This window comes from Camelus ferus, chromosome 35 (assembly GCF_009834535.1).
Source record: "Camelus ferus isolate YT-003-E chromosome 35, BCGSAC_Cfer_1.0, whole genome shotgun sequence".
Classification (NCBI taxonomy): domain Eukaryota; kingdom Metazoa; phylum Chordata; class Mammalia; order Artiodactyla; family Camelidae; genus Camelus; species Camelus ferus.
Window position 1 is genome coordinate 20919500 of NC_045730.1, and position 20275 is coordinate 20939774.

General features: G+C 43.7%; 1 protein-coding gene across 19 annotated transcripts in view; it reads left to right on the plus strand.

Moving 5' to 3' along the window:
• LOC102507360 (partitioning defective 3 homolog) overlaps positions 1-20275 on the plus strand; it is a 456005-nt gene that overhangs the window by 175375 nt on the left and 260355 nt on the right. For all 19 annotated transcript variants that reach the window (XR_004317528.1, XM_032474041.1, XM_032474050.1 and 16 more), the window contains 2 exons: positions 15828-15919; positions 18080-18163. Coding sequence is in view for 18 of the 19 variants with exons in the window: in XM_032474041.1 (XP_032329932.1) it covers positions 15828-15919; positions 18080-18163 (176 nt within the window). In the remaining variant the exon portion in view is untranslated. The remainder of the gene's footprint in view (positions 1-15827; positions 15920-18079; positions 18164-20275) is intronic.

A 20275-nucleotide genomic window follows, 5' to 3' on the forward strand; every position in this document is an offset into this window, starting at 1 on the left:
TACTCTATTCCAAGATGGTGCCTTCTAAAGTAAAATTTCCGTGTATGCCCATTGGTTTCTAGAGAATTCATTTACTGTGAGCTCTCTCCCTTAGCCCTTCCAGCCCAGGCCACCTCTCTTCGCTTTGGTGCAGCATCCTGCTTTGCTAGCAGATTTTCATTGGCGTTTGCATGGTTACCATGTGTGTGAAATCATTTAGTTGCAATGTTTCTGCATGGTTTCCCTTGGCTGATAACGTAGAAGGGACCAATTCTTGCTCCCACTCCCCGACCAGTGGCTTGGATCAGAGCTGCTGCTCTGTCCCCTTGCCTGGTCCTTTCATCCCGCTGGCTGGACTCCGGCTCCTGGGCCTTGGGTCCTTCTACCTGGCGGTCTCCTTCCTCCATCCCCACCCTGAGGGGTCTCTTCACCTTCATCTTTATTTTGAAGAATTTATTTGTACACATCTGTCCTTCTCTTCCAGACTTAACTGTTTGAAATGAAGGCAATTGTCTCTCATCTTACTAGGCCCTGAGGGCAGTCTTGTAAGTCACACTGATGTAAACATTTCATGTTAATGGGGGCAGGGGAGTGGGAAGAGGTTCCTCCTTAGTCAGGCTTCTGGGCTTGAAGCTGGGGAGCCGTGGAGGTGCACAGGGGGTGGTGGTGTTGCCTGAGGTTATGTTAGCGGAGTTGCCCTCCTTGCGGGGGCCTTGGTGTCGCGCTCTCTCTCTCCCTCTCTCTCTCTCTCTCTCTCTCTCTCTTTCTCTCTCTCTATCTCTCTCATTTTCTCTGGTTGCAGTAGCACGTTCCAGCCCTGCCCCCTCTCCCATCTTCCGTGTGTCTCTGTGGGGTATTTCCGTGTTGGGTATCTGTTTCTTCCTTCCCGTGCCGAACCGTTGCCTCCCCACCTCCTAATCTCTACGAGGCCCGATCACTCTCATCCTGCTCCCCAGCATGGCTATGGCTGGGCCTAACCTAGAACTCACTGGGGGCCTCCCTCCTTCTTAATTCTGTGGGCAAGGGGTGCATTTGCAAAGAGGGGCATGCATTTCAACAACAGGAATCTTTAAGCCAGGTTTGTTCTGCGACTGAAAATGTAATTTTGGGGGAGAGGGTAGAGTGCATGCTTAGGCTATCCAAGGCACCGAGTATCTCCATTAAAATAAATAGATAAATAAACCTAACCACACCCTCCGCCCACCAAAATGAAGGGATTGTCTCAGTCCCTTTAAAGAAAAGAAAATATAATGCTAAATTTGCCCCTTTGTTTTAGTTCACTTAAATAATTTTGTAGCATTGACTGTAGGCATCGTTGCTCAATACTGACCAGAGTAATTCCACCCTTGCTCTTGGACACCTCACGAACTCCTGGGTCGGCAGAGGACTGGAACCGTCGTGCGCCCGGGCTGCAGTGGCAGAGGTGGGGAAAGGCACCACGTGAGTGTTACCGTGGATGTGACAGTTGGACGGATACTCTGGGACGCCACCCCAGAATGCCACGGCTGCTTTGGATAATTAGATGGTGTTCACTTTGGTCTTGAGAGGTTGTGGTGGTTCCCTGGTGGAGACAACTCACAGAAACATGACAATTGGGAGAATTTTTGTTGGTGAGAAATCTGGTGATGGGCGTCTAGTGTCCGTGTGTGGACAAGATGGATGTTAGACTTTACATTGGGTTCAAACACATATTATGCAAAGAAAATGTTGGTGATGGAGAAGAGGGGTCTGGTCTGTCACACTGACTCAAATATACATGTTTCTTTCACCATTAAAGAACACAGAACATGGATTTGAGAAGAGAAAGCCCCATTAATAGGAGGATAGAAGGAATTTCCTAAACCCGTGCTGTTGCAGGGAAGATAAGAAGAGTAAATTTAGTAAATATTAGGAGGTAGAATCCATTGGTCTTGGTAATAATCAAGATGTGATTTTCTGTGATTGAGGCATTAAAAGTGGCTCACAGCAATTCCAGAAGAACGAAGGGACGGGCCCCCGATTTCCAGGGTGTTGAATACATGGGAGGTATGAAACGTGAAAAACTGAGAAACAGGAGGAAGGTGCTTTGTTTTTGAACGATGGGCAGGGTTGTTGCCTAGGTGTATTCTGACATGAGGAAGTCACTGCTCGTTGGGAAAGCGCTGTTTGCTTAAAATTTAAAGTTAAAGGGAACCCTGATTACCTCGCGTTAATAAGCCAAATTTCATCATCCTTCATATTTGGTTAGTTCCTTCTGGAGCCTTTCAAAAGCCCTTCTGGTTTCTACTGACCTAAATGGGTTTGTGTTACTGGAATATATCTAGTTCTATTTCTTCGAGCAGATGACTGTGAATATATTAAATAACACTGGGCCGGATTCTTATTCCCAGGGATTCTAACTATGAAACTCTGTGTTCATGCTAAGAAACTTGCGGTGTTTGGTGGAAAGGATGACGTGGCTATTTGTTCGCCCGGCATGCGTCGCTCTGCGTAATGAAGCTCTTTGCCATCAAATGTTAGCTTCCTTCTTCTGTTGTTTTTCCACTCTTAGGGAAGATGTTAATGTGTACGTCACTGCGTCTGATGGTCTGTAACACTTCAGATACAGAAATACATGTGGGCTTCAGTATAAGAGGTAATTTAAGAGTTAATCTTCAGTGTGTGGTGAGTTGCTTTTTGCTAAAATAATATTACTTAGGGACTTCTTGTGAATAAGAAAATAAAAACTGGGCCAAGAGTTTCACGGTTCTTTTCAGTTTCACTTGGGATTATAAATTTGCCAGGTTGTTCGTATTTGAACTGTAATAACAATTCTATGAATTAAAAAAAATTCATTGGGATTTTAAGGTGGTCTGGAAAACTGGGGTGATTATTACATAATTTAATGCCTTAATACTTCGGTTCTCATAGAAACAATTTTAATAACAAAACATAGGCCGGCTTTTTTTTTTTCTTTGACCCCAAGAGTCAGTGTGTGTGTGTGTATGTGCCTCTATGTTGTATTTAGTTAGGGTAATTTTTGTTTAATAATGATAACAAGATACACCATTTCTTGAATTTTACTATGCTAAACTTTTCTTTTTAAACTAAGAGTGTGTTCATTTTATTTATTTTTCATTGAGAAATAATTGGCATATGACGCTGCATAAGTTTAACTTGTGCAAAGTGCTGACTTGACACATTTATGTTCGGCGGCCCGGTTACCACTGTGGTGTTAAGTCAGTGCCTCGCATGCAGTGCGTGTCACGCAGTCACCTTTTCTTTTTTTGTGGTGAGAACAATTAAGATATAATTTCTTAGCAACTTTCATGTTTATAATACAGTTTTTTTGACTGTACTCAGTCTGCTTTAACCCCCAGGGCTAAGCTCTTACTTTGTGTTGTCCTTATACAAGACCAATGAGTTTAGCATTATTATCCCCATTTCCTGGATGAGAAACGAGCCTTGAAAGTCCTGTGACTTGCTGAAAGTCCCACAGGGAGCAGGGCAATTTGCATTCAAGTCTAGGTCCTCCTAGATCTGAAGTCCATGCCATGATCTCGTTTACTATAACCACATGGACAAAGGAAGCTTCTCTGCTGATGGAGGTTACCAGGGCTGGGATGGGCGGCCCTGGGTGAGTTTTGGGAAGTCTGAGATTTGTTCCTCAACTGCACAGGCTTTCTTAAGTCCTTTCCTCTGGTCCTCTGCCTGGAAGGCTCTCCCAGGCTTGCTTAACTGTCTCGGTCCTTCAAATCCGTGCTCAGCTCTCACCTTCTCACCGAGACCTTCCCTAGCCCCGGGGACAACTCTCAGTTGCTCCTTTCCCCACCTCCTTCATTCCCACTTGCCCTGACTGCAGCCTGGTTTTAACAGCACTTTCTTAAATACATATAATTTGCTAATTTATTGTAAATTTTCGGTTCCTGCCTGTTAGCACGTAAGCTTCAGGAGGGCAGCAGTATTGCCTGCTGTGTTCCCTCCTTTGTCCCCGGTGCCTGGGACAGTGCCTGGCCCATCAGAGGCATCCAGTCATTGAACAAGTAAGTGGCCAGAGGGGTGAGACCTCCCTGGATTCATAAGGAAGAGACTTTAAAAAATGTATGAGCTTGTCCCCAGGAAAAGGACCCATGGTTTTGTCAGGTTCTCACTTGATTAGATCACACCCAGCATCCACCCCAAGGCGTGGTGATTTGCATGCTCATTAATTGAATTTAAAAAACACAGAAACAAAAACATTAACTTGAAAAGATACCTGAGCCCCCGTGTTCATTGAAGCATCGTTTAGAGTAGCTGAGACCATGGAAACAGATGAAGTGTTCATGATAGGTGACTGTATACAGATGTGTGTGTGCACACCACACACACACATGCCCGCACACAATGGAGTATTGTTCAGCCATTTAAAGAAGGGAATCTCGACATTTGCAACCACATGAATGTACCTTGTGGGTGTTATGCTAAGTGAAATCTGTCAAACAGAAAGACCAATACCACTTTCCAAAAGTGAATTTGACAAAATACATCTTTGATTTCAAAACTGGACTGATGGGAGTGTTACCTACAGAGCAATGTTTGCATGGGGATAAGTATGTTAATTGTGATGGTTGTAAACAATACTAGAAACAAGCTACTGTTGTCTGTTAATGACGGAGTAGCTTTTTCAGTCATTATGTGTTTGTGCTGTGGGGGCCGCTTCAGCCATTAAACTAATTGAGGTAAAAATATCCGTATAAGTATTGGAAGATTCCCATGACATGTTAAGTTTTACGGAGAAAACATAACATGTTTCAATGAAAACATACTACATGTTTTATTGAACACACAGTATGTTCAATAAAAATTATACCTGAGGGTACAGGCACACCCTGGACGCACAGTGACAGAGAGGAAGTTGGAGGACTCTTTTCCAAAGTCTAAAGAGGGACTTGGACTGCAGAGATGACAGGGGGCCTCCATGTTTTAGTGTGTGCGCTCCAGCACCAGTGTGGTCCTTTATGAGAAGACGTGAGGATGGGGAAACACCCCCTATGATGTTGACAGCGACTAAAGAGACAAGCACGCTCCAGAGCGGAGGTGGGTTGGCTTCCCTTGATTCAGGTGACATTTCTTTCTGCTCCCTCTTCCCAGTTCTTCCCTCAACACTCAACATCTTCTTTAAAATTTACTTGGTGATCAATTTTAAATTAATGTTTCAATATTTAAAAATCACCCTTTTAAAAATATTCAGGTTTATAAATGCACAGTGTCTTTTATTAAAATGTTAAGTGCATTCCCAGAGGACAGGATTGGGACCACCTGCCCTCTGCAAATGGAACAGGAACAGATTAAGTGTCCTTGTGTCCAGGGCCGTGATTCGAGGGTTGTCACTCCGTAAACACTGGTAAATTAAAGATTTCTAAACAGATAAATCATGGATGTTTAAATGGACTGCTGATTTATTTGCTCTCATTTATGAGACAAAAGGTTAAGTCCAGGGGAACAGCAGTCACTTCCCGTTCACCCCGGGAACGTGGAGAATGTCCAAATTGAAGCGCGGGTGATCGATCACCAACCGCGGTGCTTTACTGTCTTGAAGATTTCATGATAAACATCTAAAAATTTCCTTGTTAAATCTCAAAATTTATTGCTCATCCATCCAGCACGTAGAGTTAACGCTTCTCAGGGAGGGGTTAGTGCATCGAGATCTTTGACAATGTGCAATTGTGACATGGATTTACTTTCACAGACGTGAGAGACACCTTTGTAAGTATGCGTTTACTACACAGAGTTATTCATTCTCTAAATTTGATTTTAGTCTCACCTTGCTGCTTTTCCCCCCACATTTTTGGAAACCAGACCCTTTCTGGGTTGGTCCTTGGTCCTTTCCCTCTGTGGAAACATTCATAAAACCGCATTGTGATCTGTCAAACCGAGGGTGTTTTCATTTGTACTACATGGGAAAGCACTGGTGAAATCTCACCGCATAAATTTCTCATCTTTTGTAGTTTTACCTCAACTTCTCCTCCTCCCTCTCCCCTTTTTCTGGGGGTGGGGGGAAGGGAAGTTGAAAACATCAGCAAAGCTGAACAGAAATAAGTGCATCTGGTAACTGAAAACCATCAAGGTGTACACTCATCATTTTCTTAGGAAAATTTTCTCCAAACTGAAAGTAAGCCTAGACAATTGGATTCCATTTTCTGTTTTTAAAAATAATTCATTATCCTCAGGTCACCTTTAAGAATATCTACGGTAACCTCATGTCAGTGGTTTAAAAATGAGATACACGAGAGAGAAGACAATGGTAGCAATTAAGTGACTTTCGGGGGTGGGCGCGTTGAGTGTGTTTATTCAGGTTTCTGGAGGTTGGAAATTTTTCTGAAAAACGTGGGGAAAGGGGAGTTGCGTGTAATCCAGATTCTTGTCATTTTCTCTAAGACAGCGGAGTAAGTTCAGTCTTGTCTGAACGTGGTCATTGTGGCTCAGGAAGTAAAAATCGTTTCACAGCCTCAGCCCAGCCATCTTGACGTGAGGAGCATAAGGTCGCAGAGCTCCGGTGCGGGTCACCTGCAGCCACTCCAGTTCGTTCACAGCCGCATGCTCTGTTTGCAGTGAGCCACGCACAGCTTCAGATGAGGAGGGTCCTCTGCTGTTGGCGTCGTGGGGGCAGTTGTTAGAAATGTGTTGGTTGTTCCTGACTTACGATGGTTCGATGTGCATCCGTCAGGGACCTCACTTGGAACTTTGAAGTTGGGTCTCTTCCTGGGCTGGTGGTGTGGGTCTGAGTTCTCTCTCGTGACGCTGGGCAGGGAGGGGCCAGGAGTCGCAGCCCGCGGTCAGCCCTGCGATCGCAGGCTGAGCAGCCGGGGTCTGACAGCCTCTCTGCTCTTCACTCCAGCACAGCGGTCAGTAAATAACGTGAGATGTCCCACACTTTATTATAAAACAGGCATTGTGTTAGCCCCAACTGTGGGCTAATGTCAGTGTTCTGAGCTCACTGAAGGCAGGCCAGGCTGAGCTGTGATGTTCAGTAGGTTAGGTGTATTAGATGCGTTTTCGACTTACGTTTTTGACTTTCTGTGGGTTTATTGGGACATAACCCCATCGTAAGTTGAGGAGATCGCTAATTCATTTGTCAGTTGGAATTTACCTCTTTACCCCGGTAACCATAAGTTTGTTCTCTCTGTCTGTAAGTCTGTTTCTGTTTTGTAGATAAGTTCATTTGTGTCTTTTTTTTTTTTTTTTAAGAAATCTTGAATTCAAATAGAATAGCAGTGTGACTTCCCGCTGGTCAGATTAGCTACGGGGCGTGTGTGGTTGTGAGTGTGTGTGTGAATGTGTGAGTGAGTGTGTTTGAGAGTGTGTGTGTGTGTGTGTATGAGTGTGAGTCTGAGTCAGTGTGTTAGTGTGTTTGAGTGTGTGTGTGAGTGAGTGTGTGTGAGAGTGTGACAGGGCAGCCAGTCAAGGACTGAGAGGGTTTAGGATTTCATCCTAGCTGCAGCTAACAAGCCAGCCTTCCGAGGACCCGTGGACTGTGGCGGGAAGACAGGGGACCCCTGGGTCAGAGAGGAAAGACCGTTGCTTTCAGCACCGCGTCGGCCCGTTCAGCTGAGCAGTTCAGCCGAGCAGCTCAGCCCCCGACCCCTGGACCATGGCAGCGTCGCCCAGGGGCCTAGATGGAGGCTGTGTGATCTGTGGGTTGTTGTGGGAGAGGAGCGCTCGGGTAGGAGACCTGGGTCTTTGTGTTGGGTGGTAAGGGTGCCTGCCCTGTGCCTGAGAGAGATCCTGTCTCTCCTCAAGGCAAGTATGGATGGAAGAGTCTGATGGAGAGTGTTTCCCGAGACAGACAAGGAAAGCCGTGAAATGGGTGGTTTGATATGAGGCCAGCAGTGATACCGAGTGGTTTGGTCCTTTTAGAAAGTAATCTGGAACTAAGTACCTTTAAAGTGATCATGTTGGGGGGAGTGTATAACTCAAGTGACAGAGTGCATATTTGGCATGCATGAGGTCCTGGGTTCAATCCCCAGTACCTCCTCTAAAAATAAATACATAAATAAGCCTAATTACCTCCCCTTCCCCCCACAAAAAACCTCAAAAAACAACAAAAAAAATAAAATGATCATGTCTTTTGAAACATTTTTGTTCTTTCTTCACAGAAAATAATCCTAAATAATGAAGTGTTTTTATTTAGAAATCCATAATTCTGGAGTTTAAAAATGTCCCATGCATGATAAGTGAGTTGATGAAATACTAAATTATTAAAAATGGTTTCTGAAAAATTTGGAATGATACATTCACTAAAATGTATTTTATTACTATTACTGTGTGAAATTGAAAATTTATATGATTAAAAAAATGGAGGAAAATATCAAAAGTAAGGTGAAAAAGGCAGAAGTCACCTTGCATCAGTGCTCAGCTGTCTCAGAAAGCACGGCGTATTTCAGTCACTCTGACCGAACTTCTGTTCCATGTAAGGTAGAAGACAGAATTATTTTTAAAACCAAATGACATATCACACGTGAAGTTTTAGTTTTATTTACGTAGTAGGCAGTTTTCCACGTATTTGATGTTAATTAACTCATTTGGTCCTCACAGAAACTCAGTAGATTCCCAGTTTATAAAATGGGTTCACTAAGATGGAGACGTTACGTAACTGGCCAGAACCATTCTGTGCGGCAATTCTGCTTTTGACCACTAGGCTAAGGCACCGCACCAACTATAACGCGTATTTATTAGTTTGAATTAGTGTGTCTGTTTAATCTCTTAATTTTTGTTTGGCATGTGCGTCACGTTCCAGGCTAAGGACAATGCAGTACACGGCTAATTAGGTTTATTAATGTTAGACTCTACATTTATTATAAACTTTCGAACTGCGATTTAAAATTGAGCACTCGGAATGATCGTCACTGCCGTGCGCCTAGTGTCAAATGTACAGCAGGCTTCGTTTTGTTTGCGAGAATTCAGTCTCTTGATGCCCAGGATATCTGCCCACTTGCTTTTGCTTCATCAAATTTAACTAGAAAATTGAGTGAAAATGATGAAAATGAGATTTTTTTTTTTTTTTTGGAAGCTACTTCATCCAAGACATTTACTGGTTTCAAGTAAGTTAATGACTGAGTTGCATTTGTGAAATTACAGGATTGCCCTGGAAAGTCGTAAACTGACATGGGCTCTAATTGGCGTTTACACGAGTGGATTCCGTTACAGGACCACGTGCTGCTCTGTGCCTGTTTATTAACCATTTGAATAATGAGGTGTAGAATTTTGGGAACTGTAGAAGGGTTTTTAATAAGCCCTTCAAAATTAATAATGCTGAAATATGTATTTATCATCAAGGAAAAGGGGTAAAAAATCCATCCATCTTGGTTCCCGGGGGGAGCCTCGGGGGTCTTCATGGACACAGTGCCCAGCGGTGAACTTGCTGTGCTGTGACTCTTTTTCACTCTTAGCACCACTTTCTCTGGTTCTGTTTGACTGAAACATCTTTTTTTGTTTTGTTTTGTCTTTTGGTTTGCTTGTTTTTTGTTTTCGGTGGGAGGTGACTAGTTTTATTTATTCATTTTATTTTTGAGTGGAGGCACTGGGGCTTGAACCCAGAACCTTGTGCTTGCTAAGCACGCGCTCTGCCCCTGAGCTGCGCCCTTCCCCTGAGCTGTGCCCTCCCCCAGAAATGTCTTCTCATGTGTGTGGTGTGGCATCTTCCCATCTTTTTTCTCTTCTCGAACTTTTCTGCCATCAAGATACGACACCGAAACGCTGATTTAAAGAAAAAAATCTCTGCTGAAGTTCTAGGGCTGATTCAGTACAACGTACGTCAGGACCAGTGAACGGTCCCATCTTCTGTCCCTCCTTCTAATGTTTATTTTCTTACTAGTTTCTTGATTCTTCAAAAAGTCACTTTTCAGAGAAATTACAATGTTAGGGGTATTATGCAATACAAAATTAGTGAAAGTGTAAGGTTTAAGGAATAAAAAAACCCCTTTATTTCTAGAAGGGTTCATGCTCATTGTAAAATACTTAACCCTAGAAAGAGACACGGTAAACACCGATTGTAATCCGTCCGCCCTGATTTCCTGACGTCCGTTGTTTGTTTCTCCTGAAGTGAAAATCCACACACAAAAATCGTTTAATAGTGATTCTCAGTCTGCATGAAAGTACATGTATTGTGTGTTCCGAATTCCGTATTTTTTTTACAACATAAATTTTACATTTCCTTTTCTCACAGACCCTGGCTCTGGCTGACTAGGGTCACGTCCAGTATTTAACAGTGCTGGGTCGCTCTTTCCTGAGTAAAATGGAGTGAAAACGTGGTGGAGCGGAAGAGCCCCGGCCACCGTGCAGTTCGCACACTCCCAGACCTGCTGCTGCAGAGAGATCCGAAATCTTTTCTAAGCCTCGTTTCCTCATAATAAGAATCTCAGCCTTGTTGTGAGGATGAAATGAAAGACTGCATATGCAGTTAGTGGCGCATTATGGATGTTCAGTAAGATTGGTTCTTTCTCTTTTTTCTGAAAATTTGCCTGTGGTGCCATCCACGGGTCCACCCTTGCAAACTTATGAGGTAGAGAAGGTTGGTTTCCTTCATTCTGATTAAGAAGCGGGGCCGGGGAGGTGAGTAAGACGTGGTGGGTAAGACGTGGTGGTCACGCATGGCAGCTCTGCACGTGCTGGGCGGGTCCAGATGCTTCCAGACGCAACTTCAGGCGGTGTGGTTGGTAAACTTCATCTGCAGATATTTTGCATGTCAGCAACATCACTTGCTTCTCCAAACTATGTTGTGCTCAAAGAGTTGGGAACTTGTCATGTGGTTGCATTTGGAAAAATGACTTGTATAACCTTAATTCATAGAAAAAATCCCTTACGTTTTGTCTGTTGGTCTGTATTTAAGGGTTGCACTGTTAAGGATTAAGTTGAGGCTGTACTGAGGACTGGAGAAGTGGATTCTTTAGTAATTGGCGCATCACGAGTCCTCTATATTGTAGCAATTATTTTGTCTTTTATTTTAAAATTGTAAAATTAAAAAACTTCGGGTTTCTTGCCTTTTTACGAAATGATTCGCATTTACCGGTAGCAAGAAATAACATGTTTAGATTTTTAATTTTTTTATTGAGTTAAATAAAACTTTCAAAGTATTTTAGTTTCTACACTAACAAATCAGTTATTATTTTGAAATCATTTTAAAGCCAAGGAGAAATTGATTTTTTGAATGAAAATAGTTATCAATTTTTTTTAATATAGGGTCTTCTAACTCACCACTGAGATAAATGTTGTTTACTTACCCATGTGTTGCTTATTTCACCCCCAAAATAAATCATTTAAAAATGTCACCTCAATAAGGATTGAAGTGTTGTTGTTAGAAAGGCAAGACTGGTCAGATTATAGAATCAGTACATTTCAATAATCCATAAATCAGACTCTTTTTTCAGAAGTGTTCCAAAGAAAACCAGTGGGTGTCAGTCTGGTGAAGAAGCCACACCTGAAACAGATTGATTACGCTGATTAGAATCCTGTCACCTACTGGGTGCCCTCAGCCATGGTGTGTGGGGGGAGCTGAGCTGTGTAGAGGCAGGTTCTCCATGCAGAACAAGTGGCCTCAGTATTGCTGATGTGGAGAGAGGTACTCACGTGGTCTGGCATCTGGGACCACGTGGGTAGGAGACGTGGGACGCTGGAGTCGGCTGTTGAGTTCAGTGGTCTCAGGAAATTCTCTGTGTCAGGCTTCCTTCATGTGTTGTGGAGCCTGGGAGAAAGGGAAGCGGGGAGTGAAGGAGATTCCTGCGCATGACTGCGTGTTGAACTAGATGTCAGACACGAAGGCTCCCCTGTGCCTGACCCTTGAGTGATCCACGAGACGCCCACTCACGTCTTGGAACTTGACTTCGAGGTTCCACTCGGCATGTCACAGGTGCATGATACCCAGTGTTTGCTGTTCTCTGTGGTTGTAGAGCTTCATAAATCAGCACCAGCTGTTCTTCTGAAGACCCGTCTCCTGCCCGGGGTTGTGTGGCGTCATGGTGTGTATGTTTCAAGACAGGAAATGTTTCATTTCTGTGATAAATGGAAATTTCATGGACTGTGTTCAGTGCTGTGTTTGCCGTTCCATTTGATCAGTATTAGCTTGAGATGAAAATGGCAGACATTCGGCTCAGGGGACTCAGCTCACGGGCACTGTCCGGTATTGCAGGTCCTGAGTAATTCTTCATTTCATACAGAATTACTTGGCCCTGGTTCTGGGTTCTGGGGAGCGAACTTATGTTATAGGGAACTGCATTGCCTTTACAAGTGTAACAGCTGTTAGCTTCCCTCTGTGATACAAGAAGATCTTCATATTTTACAAAGTCTTGTTTATTATCTCATGTTGTCTGTCCTTAAGAATATTTGAATTCTTTTTTTATAAATTTTTTTTTACTGTAGAAGAATATAATGACCTTGAAGTAGAGATACATCACACATCTCCTGATTTTATTTCCTTCGAGGTGGCCACAGATTTATCATTTTCAGCTGCCTCTTCCCAGATGTTCTCAGTTGTTTTCCATACACGACGGGAAATGACTTCTCCCTGGCGATTTGGCCAATTAATCAAGCTGTGGCAGCATTAACACAGAGCCTTCTGGAATCCTATTTGTGATACTCCGGGGACTTGGAAACAGATTCCCCCTGGGATTATTTCCCACCAAATGTGATACCCCCCAAACGTGGCTTAATTCATGCTGTCAACTTTCAAATAAATATTTTCTCTGAGATACTTTAGCTCACTAATAGTTAGTGTCTCTCATTAGGGTCAGAAAAACTTGGAGACCCTCTGAAAAGGTGAAAAAGATCATTTAGTTGAGCATCGTGTAGCAATATAATTGGACCAATTACATTATTTTAGTGGTAAGAATAATAATAAAAACACTTGAGGAAAAATATTGTAAATTTGTTGAACAGGGTATCATCGGAACTTTCATTTCCTTTCTTGCTTCCTAAACGTAAAAATCAAAGATAGGGGTGCAGATTTATTAAGTTTTTGATAAAAGTATTTTAGAATGATTAAACTACTTCTGAAAATCGCCGAGTTTGAATGTAGATTTTTACTGATCGCTTTCTGGGCGAAGTGTTATTATGTTCTGTGAAGCAGACAGTGTGCTTTTATTGTCTCTGTGTTGTAAACAAACCAGTTATAAAGTTTGTCCTCTTGTATGATGAGTGAAGGACATAGGATCCAATTCAAATTTTAAGTGTTCTAATTACAAATCATGTACCGGTTTGCAGCGGCATCCATGTAGCTTTTTGGATATAAAAAAATCTGTGAAGTTAGAGTTCCCTTTCTGCATGAGAATTTAAAAACTTGGGTGTTTTTTTTTTGAGGGGGGTGTGCCTTTTTCTGGAAACCTGATAAAAGTTTCTGTAAACTATCTTTGTGTGGTGATTTAATTATTTTGATTGGCAAATTGCATCTGGGCTTGGACAGCTGTGAACATCTAGCCCGGTGGTGGTTCAGGAGAGGCACTGGCTGACTGGGGCGGGGCAGGGGCTTGTGCACCCGGGGGCACTGGCGGGCAGCCCCCATGTGTCTCCTTCCCTGCACCTGAGCTGTCGTCTGGGGGACCCATGAGAAGAGACCCCGGGCAGCTCTGGGGAGACTCAGCGTGTCCAAAAGTTTTTTTCAGTTTTCACACTTGATTATGTTGTTTGGCTGGGCATATTTTTCTGCATTGAAAATTAATTTTTTCCTTGATGTAGAAGGTATGACTCTCTTATCTCGTAGAATTTAATGCTACTATTCAGAAGACATTGTTACCACAGAACAGTTGCTCACGATGTTCCTAGTTTTAGTTTGCTAGTGAGCATATGGATGCTACCACTTGGCAATGCTCTGATTAAACAGTTCTTGGGAGGCAGTTCTCATGGTTCTGTGGCATTTTTGTGCATTTTGAGAACAAAGGCCTTTGTTCTGGGCTCTCCGTTCAGTGGTGGGTGTGCAGCAGCCTTGGCAGGATGGTGTCTCCCTCCAGAGCAGTGAGGGACCTGCTGGCTGACTGTCTACAAGACTTGAGGTCCCTGCGCCCCAGGTTCCTGGTGTGGGCCAGTGTTGCCTGGGCCTCTTCACGTCCCCTGTGGGGGTTTTAGCTTAGGAGTCAGTGCACGAAAGGGCGGTGCTCTGGCCAGTGCTGCTGCTGTCATGAACTGTCCCAAGTCTCTGACCCAGGAGTCTCCCTTCCACCCCTCATGGAAAACATCACTTTGGGGGTTCTTGTTTACCCTCTAAGAGTGAATCTGAGGCAGGTTCAGGATGCTGGTTAACTTTTGAAATTCATTACTTGCTGGTGCTTAGAAGAGATAGATGACTGCGAGGTGCACGGTGGGCACTCTGGACGCAGGACCATCAGTCTTCAGGAGCTTGGCCCGTGTGCTGCACCACCACCGAGGACACACAAAGCCTGTCTGAACCCACAGGAAAACTGGGCGCCTTAGATTCCCAGTGGGAAGGTCAGTTGGGAATCAGCAGCTGCTCTGCTTTGCCTTCCTGCTGCTTCGGTAATTTAAAATACAGTTTGATGTTGTGTGTGGAACCTGTACCCTTTGCTTATCACTTTTTGGATTGATGTCTCTGTTGATGCCATATACGTTTCTACTATGAATCTGTCAAATACATGGTTAAAAATATAAAATTTTTCTCTAACGGTGGAGTGTTGTGTTGGTAGTTTAGTAAGTTCGCATGTGAACTCACTGTTACCAAATTTATACAGTAGGAGTGGTAAACCTAACAGGCTGTGTGTGTACATAAATCATACATATGAACTTCCAAGATATAGATTAAATAAATTTTATTTAGTTGTATTTGGAAACATATTACCCCAGAGATTCCTGGGGTGATTTTGTTTCCATTCACAAAATATTTGTGGGGTACCTGCTAGGCACCAGGTACCGAGGTGACGCACACGTGAGCCTCTTTGCCACTGTCTCTGGAGATTCTGTGGCTTTTCTGCATATTCTCATTAGATTCCCAAGACCATTGATACCATCAGGCATTCAAATGATCCTGCAAAGCCAGCTTTACTAGTGAAAAGACAGTAGCCAGGACTGTAAGGTCAGGCATACTCTTGGGTGATATTTCAGTGACTTTTGTGAACCATCACGTCTGTTCCACATGTGCCTTTTGAAGCACCAGCATGCCTACCCGATTTCTGTAAAATGCTGGAATATAATTTTACAAAGCACTGGCATTCTACGAGGAAGAGTGCAGTCGGGGCGGTGGGGGCGGGTGCTGTGTTGCTCTTCGTTCCCTTCCCTCTGCTCCGCCCTTTGTGTCAGAGTAAACAGAAGGGTTCTTCGCGGCTGAGATCTCAGTGCCTTTACCTCTAAATGGTCAGTCGATTGGTTTAGGGTAACTTTGTGTGAAATTTCACAGGAGGAAGTATTTAAGCCTAGGACTGTACTGACTCATGCTCATTTTGACAAGCTGTGTTTCTAGGAACTGGGGACTGAAGATTTTGCTGCTCCTTGAGGTTTCTAATGGTCTCGCCTGTTTGGATTCATAAAAATGTTAAACACGCATCCGTAGTAGTGTGCGTCTGTTAATGTGTTAAAACATTGTGGTCACTTCCTAAAACATTCATCAAAAAGAGAAATAAAAATGATAGGCTAAGAAGGTCGACCTAAGTACCAGTTCTAATGTTTTCTTTCCTTATTGCATTGGCATCTTGTTCACCCCGGGAGGCACCAGCTCGGGAGACTGTTGCTTTAAACCTGCAGTTTTTCCCACGCGCTCACCCGCCGTCTCATGCAAGCTCGTTCCCGCGGGGGAGAGACCTAGTTAACATGGTCTTGACCCCGCTAGGCTCCAGTTTTACCCAGTCTCCTTCCCTTCACGTCGGAGAGCGAGACCTGACCCAGCGCGTGTTCTCTTTGTGTTGTGCCGTCTCCAGGATGAGGACGGGGCGGAGGAGGACAGCAGCCGTGTGGAGCCCGTGGGACATGCCGACACCGGCGTGGAGAACACACCCAGCTTTTCTCTGGAGTAAGTCCTTATGGTTCCAACTAACTCTGTCACATCCCGGTAGCTTCCCTGATGCCAGCAAATATTCCGGAAGCGCATGGTATTAAGAATGTTTGTGCTTAGTGAAAATGTGCCTTGGTTGCTTCCCAAAGAGTATCCTCCATCTCCTGAGTTAATGATCTCTGAGTAGGTAAGAGCCACAGCATGGAAGTCCACACGCACCTGCCGTGAGCTTCATGCCTTGACAGATACTATTAAGTTACAGCACAAAATAGTATTTGATTGAAAATGTTCGTCATGTTCACAGCACTCTAACTATTTTCATATTGCTTTTTGTATGTCAGTATTTTGGTCTTTTGTTTGTTCTTCAACTTTGCAAAATTATAGACATACTCTACTTAAAAGAACTAGTTGGATCAGGTAGGCGTTAGTCAGTATATTTTTTTTGGTTTGGAGAAATAGAATCTCAAGATCTTTGCTGAAAAATTAGAGGTTAGGGAACTTGAACGTGATTTTTAAGTATGAGAGTTCAAAGAAAGGCTTCCATATATTATCACAACTTTACACTTATCTTAAATAGTGGCATGTTTGCATGGGAGGTGTTCTCAGAACTTTGTCAAAGTTACCTTAGAGCAGGGAGGGCAGTCATTCTAAATTATTTTGACTTTGGGTAAAAGTTTGGGGTCCAGATGTTAATATTTAAACTCTTAATTCTGTCTTCTCTTGGTCTTCAAGGGAGTGCTCTGAGAACTTTCTCAGGTAAACAGGCTCCTGAATCAGGTTATGTTTGGCTTCCAGCTGCCAACACTCTAAGAATTTACATTTAAGAAATGCTTGCCCCGTCATGGTTCTTATTAGAAAGAATGTGAAATAAAATTAATATATTAAAGTTACCATGCTATTCTGAGTTGACAAACCAGTCATTAAATAGATGTTCAGATGATATTAAATAAAGTATTTAAATTTGGATTTTATGAAATCCTCTGATAATATATAAAAATTAAATAGCCATTTAAATAATACAATTTTAGTAAATGTTTTGGCAATGTGACAGAATTTTAATTTTGTCCTAATTAGTGTAAGTGATTAAATCTATACTCACATTTTCAATTTTGTTATGACTTATTTGCTATTCTTGTCTTTAATTTTCGTTAGTCTTTGTGTTACACAGTCAGAGCACTCATGCTGTGTAGGAATACCCCAGGTTTTACTTAAGAACTACAGTTGAAGCAATGGCATTTTCCATAGTATGAAAACTGTACCATGACCTTTATCAAGTCCACTGATAATCACTTCACAGTTGTCCAGGTTGCTTCACCTAGACATGTAATTGAAATAATGTTTCCAAACACTGATTTGTAGGTAAGTACTGCTCAGACTTCTGTGCAGTCCTAACACACACAGAAATATTTGCAAAGAAAGTGGAGTCTCTTCTAGGTGGTTCAGAAAACGTACACTCTCCAGCTTACTCCCACCTTCACTACGACTCAGCTGACTGTGCTAATGTTAAAGCACTGTTCTTATGGGGCAGAAGTGACTTTGTGTCACTTCCCGTCAGCAGCTTCATGGCTGGGGCTCCACCGCCAGCACCCTCGGGGTGATGACTGGATTGTCAGTGGGCGTCCCGGGTGCTGCGGCACCCCACGTGCAGGGAGCGCGCTCACGGCAGGGGGGACCACGGGGCAGTGGACGTGAGGGCGGCTGCATCCCATCTGACTGTCACCTCCAGGGGCAGAGCTTTGACCCAGTTGGCTCTTTGGAGGGTCAATGATGTGACCTGTGTGGGACACTGTAAAAGTGTCACACAGCCGGGACAGCCGAATCTCCCCATCCCTGGCTAGGATGTTGGGGTGGGAGTTTTCAGTGGATGCCCAGAGGTTTGAGCTGCACACAAGAGGGTGGTCCGAGAGCCTCGGTTCTCAGTCATTTTAATGTAGCATTTCTGCTGATTGCTCCCCCATGCCGTCAGACTAGCGTGCAGGTACGTAGCGCTCAGTGTGCCCGCATCACCACGCTCCCCTCCAGACACGTCTGTGTGTTGTGTGTGTGTGTGCGCCCGCTGGCATGTCCCCGTGTCCTGTCTCGTCTGCTGTGCGTCTGTGCCGTTGCAGTCTGTGTGTGGCGTGGCTGCGGTTTGGGTTTGTTTCATCTTCATGCTCCTCATTCATCATTGTCTCACAGTGACATGGTACAGCTGGTGCACGTCCCCAACGACGGAGGGCCCCTGGGGATCCATGTGGTGCCTTTCAGTGCTCGCGGCGGCAGGTAACGTATCATGCAGGTTTTTCATTGAATCGTAACGTGGAGTGTTTGATCTTCGTTTGTGCTCAGCTATTGGGTGGTGTCACTTTAGCATGTGCTTCATAGAAACATTGCCATCTGGGGACTCCTGCTCCTTCATCCTCACGGATATACCATAATCCAGAAAGCACTTATGAAGATGAAGAAATATGGCCTTTAAATTATCCTAATAATTTTACTGTTCACCCCATCCATGCACACATTTCACTTCTTTGCAAATTGGCGATAAAAGTCAGGACTCCAGCCCGACAGGCAAAGTTAAGGGAGGCTTCAAGCAATTTCCTGAAAACATTGGTTCAGTAAGAATTATCCTGATAACTTAGGTAATGATTCACTTTAAATTTGTTTTAAATGTTGATTCGTCCTTTAATTTTGTACTGTTTCTTTGATGATGGTTGAAATGCTGACAAGTTACATAAGCTACGGATTTATTCCCCACCTTGTGGCTCATAACCCCTGTTAAACCTGCACACTTGGAAGTGCAAACACGCTGTGACTTCTTTATAGAACGTGGATCCGTCAAAACACCAGATGTTAAAGGAGCTTCTTTTCTGCTGCTTTTTTTCTGTGAGAGAATTATTGTTTTTCTAAATAGATACTTAAATACTCTGAACTGATTCTGCAGCTAACGGTTGAGGAGCGCCCACCATCCACATGTGAAATGTTGCCTCCTTCTGGGGGAGGGGGAAGGAGGATGGGGGATGGGACCCACCCACCCCTCCCCCAGCCGCTCCTTTCACCCATCTGATGAGGCCCCAGTGAGACACATGTATGAACTATTCGGCCTCTTATTTTGAACCACTTCTTTCTTTCATTGTTACACTTTTATCTGTTTACCTTTTTAGGGGGAGGTAGTTAGATTTGTTTGTTTCTTTTTCTTTCTTGCTCTGGGGATTGAACCCAGGACCTCGTGTATCCTAAGCAGGCACTCAGCTACTGACCTATACCCTCCGCCTTCTGTTTACCATTTGTTTTAACTTCCTTTACACCCAGAGTAGGAAGAGGGGTAGCTGGACAGCAGCCTCAGGCCAGTGGATGAGAGCCCAGAACAGTTTCCACTCTTGCTGGGGATTTCAAGCGTCTTGTGTGTTGTGAGGGACAGATGGGGCCCCAGCGACAAGCCTGTGATTAAATTTTCTATTTAATTTTTAAAGTAAGTATTTCAACAGTTGTACCCCCTTCCTGGTACATGTCCTGACCGTGTGAATCCAGGTCTCCTCTCTTTGATAAAGAGCTTTCTGGGAGGTCTGGAGGCTGAAACCTGGGTTACCGAGCTGAATACGGGCCTCAGATGTCAGCGTTACACAACCAGATGTGAGATCCACCTGGAACTTGGGGGGATGATATTCAGAGTTGTGACTGCTTTCACGTTTCTCCTGCTTCTGTGCTTTTTATTATTTTTTTTCAACTCTGGAGAAGCATTGAAATTTCTTCAAAGAACTTTCAGCTAAAGAAACTTAGTTGTATTCAAAGTGGCCCTTGCCTTTTAATCCTTTAAAAATGATAATTTTAAATGATCGCAGAAGTTAAATCTTTTTCCCATTTATTTCATGAGGAGAAAAATAAGAGAGGAACAGGATGCGTGGATTACACCTTCTCAACGTTAATGTGCCTTGAGCTGCGTGTGGACGGGACTCAGCACCTATGAGACTCTGTTGTGTGTGGCGCCAGCTTTGAACCAGTGTTTCAGTTACAAACATGTTATTTTCTGTCCTGTATTACACAGTTCCCACCTCGGTGGGAAAGGATGTTAGGATAAAATAGATAAAAAGCCTAAAGCAAAAAAGACAGTAAGACAGAAAAATAAATCTACTGTGAGTCAGTTGAGTGGAAGGTGCCACACAAAATCTAGGACGTACTGGTCACCACAGGGTTTAGTTTTGATACACGGGCCGCGGGCAAGCAGACGGGTACCCTGTCAGAGCTGCGAGTTGTTTTAGAGCTGACTCACGTTTAATCCCTGCTGATCTGGCAAGTAATGAAGGAAATCTTGTATAGCTTTCCAGTACTGGGGACAGAGAGATTAAGAAAGTGAGGTTCTGGCTAAACCCTTTTCAGGCATCACCAGTTCTCAAG